The 5228-nt window shown below is 53.2% G+C and overlaps 1 protein-coding gene across 1 annotated transcript in view; it reads right to left on the minus strand.

The window, feature by feature from the left end:
* Positions 1-614: 614 nt before the first annotated feature.
* Positions 615-5228, minus strand: part of lrp8 (low density lipoprotein receptor-related protein 8, apolipoprotein e receptor) — a 7939-nt gene continuing 3325 nt past the window's right edge. The window contains exons 3-8 of the mRNA XM_060066305.1: positions 4879-5039; positions 3881-4033; positions 2487-2824; positions 2243-2288; positions 1558-1626; positions 615-895 (exon numbers count right to left, since the gene is read on the minus strand). Coding sequence (XP_059922288.1) covers positions 615-895; positions 1558-1626; positions 2243-2288; positions 2487-2824; positions 3881-4033; positions 4879-5039 — 1048 coding nt within the window. The remainder of the gene's footprint in view (positions 896-1557; positions 1627-2242; positions 2289-2486; positions 2825-3880; positions 4034-4878; positions 5040-5228) is intronic.

Raw genomic sequence — 5228 nt, forward strand, 5'->3', positions numbered from 1 at the left:
AGCTCAGCGATAATGAACGTTACTTTGCTCACCCAACGAAACCCTGCGTTCACAAAAACCACTAATGTGTGCATACAAATGCACACTCTAACCAGGGACACAAGCGAACCAATTAGTCATTTGAACCCGCAGAACATAGAATCATAGAACTACCGCAATAAATCAAACTCTTTTGTGTGAGCGTGGGGACTGTGGGGCTTTGGAAAAATAACTTCTCGCTTCTGGTTGAAAAATGTGGAGGGAATGCAGACTGAACTTTCAACGTATGGTTTGGTGAACATCTTTCAGCGTCTATCAGCTGAAGATCCAACCCTGGTACTCACAGTGTGCCATGCCAGGCCATGCCTTGATTATGGTGATGAAGAACTGTGGCTGACGTGTATTGAGACGATGGAGGTTTGTTATGACGTGAATACTGGGCTTTAGTGTTCGATACAATGACTCATTCTTAACGATGCAGCTGTGTTGTTCGTCAATGTGCTTGTGGTATGCTGATCAGAGGGGGAGGGGGGGGGGGGGGGTCATTGTGACTCCCGAACCTCCAACACCCATCGTTGTACCTCCACATCCCCCCCTTCCCCTCCCACTCCCCTTGGCTCCTCCTCTCTCTCCTCTCATTTGCCGCTGGGGTGCATGGGTGCCCCGGAGTACCAATGGGAGTCGCTGTCTGTGAGCCCGCCCCCCAGGGGCAGGGCGTGGAATGGCTGGCTGCGGCTGCCACTCACGGCGGGGTAGGCGTGGCCCACGGACTCCGAGTGGCGCCCGATGTGGACCTCGTCGTCGTCCTCCTCCGTCGTCTTGCGGTACACCGGGTTGTCGAAGTTCATGCTCTTGGTGTTCCGGCGCCGCCAGTTCCTCCAGAGCAGGAAGGCGCTGGTGCACAGCAGCGAGAGCACTGAGGGGGGAGAGACGTGTTTAACACGCACGCACGCGCGCACACACACACACACACACACACACACACACACACACACACACACACACACACACACACACACACACACACACACACACACACACACACACACACACACACACACACACACACACACACAGCAGCGAGAGCACTGAGGGGGGAGAGACGTGTTTAACGCGCACACACACACACACACACACACACACACACACACAGCAGCGAGAGCACTGAGGGGGGAGAGACGTGTTTCACACGCACGCACGCGCACACACACACACACACACACACACACACACACACACACACACACACACACACACACACACACACACACACACACACACACACACACACACACACACAGCAGGGAGAGCACTGAGGAGCGAAGAGACGTGTTTAAAACAAGGACACGCACGCACGCGCACACACACACACACACAATCCCACACACAAGTGCACACACACACACACACACACACACACACACACACACACACACACACACACACACACACACACACACACACACACACACACACACACACACACACACACACACACACACACACACACAGCAGGGAGAGCACTGGGGAGGGAAGAGACTTGATTAAAGGAATGACACGCTAGTCGGGTGTACTCACCGACAGGAACGGCGATGGCCAGCACGGCCACGGTGATGTGGCTCCCGAGCAGGCCCAGCTCACTGGCCGCTGGGGAGAGGGGAGAGAGAGAGGGGGGAGAGAGGGAGAGGGAGAGAGAGAGAGAGAGAGAGAGAGAGAGAGAGAGAGAGAGAGAGAGAGAGAGAGAGAGAGAGAGAGAGAGAGAGAGAGAGAGAGAGAGAGAGACAGAGGGGGAGAGAGGGAAAGACAGAGAGAGAGGGAGAGAGAGCGAGAGAGACAGAGGGAGAGACAGAGGGAGAGGGAGAGAGAGAGAGAGAGAGAGAGAGAGAGAGAGAGAGAGAGAGAGAGAGAGAGAGAGAGAGAGAGAGACAAGAGGGAGAGAGAGACAGAGGGGGAGAGAGGGAAAGACAGAGAGAGAGGGAGAGAGAGAGAGAGGGAGAGAGAGAGACAGAGGGAGAGGTGAGGGGACACGCCCAAGGGACCACAGAGGCCGCCCAGCAGACGGGTGCTTTACAGACTGGAACATTACATTTCAATGTTCATTTCAAGCCAGTTGCGAACCTAATGCAGATGGAGATGGCAGTACGGTTTTCATCCTAACCGGTTTCCCTAAATGTAATAAAATGGAGGCAACTATTGGAACAACGTGCTGACGTGTGCGTGCACGGTGCTGATCAACCAATCACAGCCCCCCTCCCTCCCTTACCTCTGTGGGACAGACTGCCGTTGCTGTCCGTCTGGACCCCCCCCCGCTGGGCCCAGGGGGGGGCGTCTGGGTGGAGGTGGACCTCGGGGTCCCTGCCCGGGTGGAGGTGGACTTGGGGGTGGGGGTGGAGGTGGGGGTGGGGGTGGGGTGGGGGTGGAGGTGGGGGTGGGGGTGGAGGTGGAGGTGGGGGTGGGGGTGGGGGTGGAGGTGGAGGTGGGGGGTGGGGGTGGAGGTGATGGAGAGCTGGGTCCGGTCCCGGCCGATGGCGGCGGTGGCTGGGGGGGTGGTCTGGGAGCGGCGCTGGTGCCCCTGGGGGGGGCTGTGGTGGACCAGCGCCTGCCGGGGGGCTTTGGTGTGGTTGAAGTGGCAGCAGTGGTCTTAGGAGGCGTAGCGGTGGGCGGTGTGCCGGTGGTGGTCGGGGCGGCGGCGGTGGTGGTGGTGGTGGTGGTCCTCGGGGGAATGGTGGTGGTGGCGGTGGTGGTGTGGTGGTCCTCGGGGGAGTGGTGGTGGTGGTGGTGGTGGTGGGCGTAGCGACGGTGGAGGTGGTGGAAGCGACGGTGGTGGTGGTTGACCTCAACCTTACTGCTCAGGAGAGAGTGGGAAAGAAAAGCACAGATTAAGCCGTTAGCTGAGAGAGAGAGAGAGAGAGAGAGAGAGAGAGAGAGAGGGAGAGGGAGAGGGAGAGAGAGGGAGAGGGAGAGGGAGAGAGAGAGAGAGAGAGAGAGAGAGAGAGAGAGAGAGAGAGAGAGAGCGTCCCGAATATAAGGGAACAAGCTTTTCTAACAAAACACCACTTTGTAAACCACATAATGGTAAAACTCAAGAACCCAATCTTCATTTTACTAATGTGGACATCCATTTGTAATGCAATTTGTTTAATTTAATGTTAGTCATTGCATAACATTGACTTGGCAGAAACTTTAGCCTGCAGCAAAGCAACTGTTTCTATTCCTTTTGGGCATTCTGCCCGTTAACGTACTTCCTCTACAAGGGTCTTTATACACTGAAAGGCTCAGATTATATTCTATCATTAGAGAAAGGATCGCTACCGTATGAAAGTGTGTGCGTGCGTCTGCAAATAATGATGCAAATAAAAATTAGCATCTAATGTGATTTGTTTGTCCATATCCTCCATGTATGCATGCTTTTTTTTAAAGAGCCCTTTGTACCCAGTCATAGCGAGGCATTCCTCACCCATCCAGATAACGGTGCCCAGCGGTGGAATCACTGCAGTAAGCCCATCAACAGAGGAAGTTTAACGCACCAGAACCAAGAGAGAAAGTGGACTGTGTGTGTGTGTCTATGTGTGTGTGTGGTTGCGTGTGTACGTTTGTGTGTGGTTGCGTGTGTGGTTGCGTGTGTACGTTTGTGTGTGTGTGTGTGTGTGTGTGTGTGTGTGTGTGTGTGTGTGTGTGTGTGTGTGTGTGTGTGTGTGTGTGTGTGTGTGTGTGTGTGTGTGTGTGTGTGAGTGCGTGTGTGTGCTTGTGTGTGCGTGCGTGTGTACGAGTGTGTGCGCGTGCGTATGTGCGTGTGTGCTTGCGCGTGTACGTGTGTGTGTGCGTGTTTGTGCGCATGTGTGTGTGTGTGTGTGTGTGTTTGTGAGCGTGTGTGTGTGCGTGTGAGTGTGCGTCTCCTTGCCTACTGCGCAGCGCCTCATGTCCGGCCCCAGCTCCATGTCGTCGGGACAGGCGCAGGTGTACTTGGGGGAGTGATCGGTGATCTGGGGGGCCTTCAGGCAGAGGTACTCACAGCCCCCGTTGGGGAGGCCTCCCGTGTTGCAGGTGTCTGGGGCTACACACACGCAGAGACACAGAAACAGGAAACATGGTACTGTTAGAGGAAGATCTGGCTGTTTTCATCACGCCTACAGTGAAGGGCGCTTCACAGCCGCCGGTTCACCGAGGGAGGTCGGAGCGGACACCAAGTCGGTCGGCAGCATGGAGCGGGGGTTTGGGAACATTTCTGATCCCCCCCAGCAGAGTAAAAATGTAAAGAGTAATGCAGCAATACTCTCAACCGGTCGGAACCAAATGAAGCTTGAATAAGCACACACTGACATAACAGGATAAAATCTAAAGTATACATATCTATGTATACTTAGAGTATACGTTCTTATGGAACGGAGGTTTTTATTGTATAGATCAGCTTTTGTACCGATGATATTCTGCGTGGCACTGTCCCCACCAAAATTGTACCGGGGGCAAAAATTGTACCGCCTACGTAATCCACTTCGAAACATCACGTCATCGATCGACGCGATTGTCCGTTGCCAGGCAGGTTTCAAAAAAACACTGTGCTCATCAAGAGCGAAATAACATAATACAGATAACACTCGTTTTCACTTTATATTTGTATTGTATTGAATTTAGCTAGTAAACTGAGTGTTTAAAGTGTATCATAGTTTATATTTGTATTGCATTTAATTGTTTAATCGAATTTAGCAAGTAATCTGAGTGTTTAAAGTGTATCGTAGTCTAGCTAGCTTGTGTAATTTAATTTAGATAATAGACGTCATCATTCGACGCGATCGTCCATTGCCAGGCAAAGTTTGACGCGATCATCAGTTGCCAGGCAGGTTTGGAAATTTCGCCCCCGGCACAATTTTGGTGTGACAGCGCCCCTCCGATCTCACCCACCAGGGGGCTGCCTCTGCTGGTGGAAGATCACCAGGTCCAGGGGGTTGTCCAGGTGCTCTGCGACCCGGGCCAGGTCCTGCCCCGTCAGCCGGTTGGCGCTGTAGATGGCCTGGTCCTCCAGGTCCGTCCAGTACACCCGGTCCTGGAGGAAGAATACACCACTTTACTTTAATAACTTTCCCGATTTAAAAATTAAACAAAAGTCGTTTAGAGACTCATAAGTGGATATTAGGGAACGCTATATCCCACTCAACGCTTGAGGAGAAAGCGCTAGATCTGTTAAAACAGCATGTGCTCTGAAGAGACGCTCGCATTCATATATTATCAAGCTTGAAAGGGATTCCGATTTC

Source organism: Gadus macrocephalus, chromosome 12, assembly GCF_031168955.1.
Source record: "Gadus macrocephalus chromosome 12, ASM3116895v1".
NCBI lineage: Eukaryota > Metazoa > Chordata > Actinopteri > Gadiformes > Gadidae > Gadus > Gadus macrocephalus.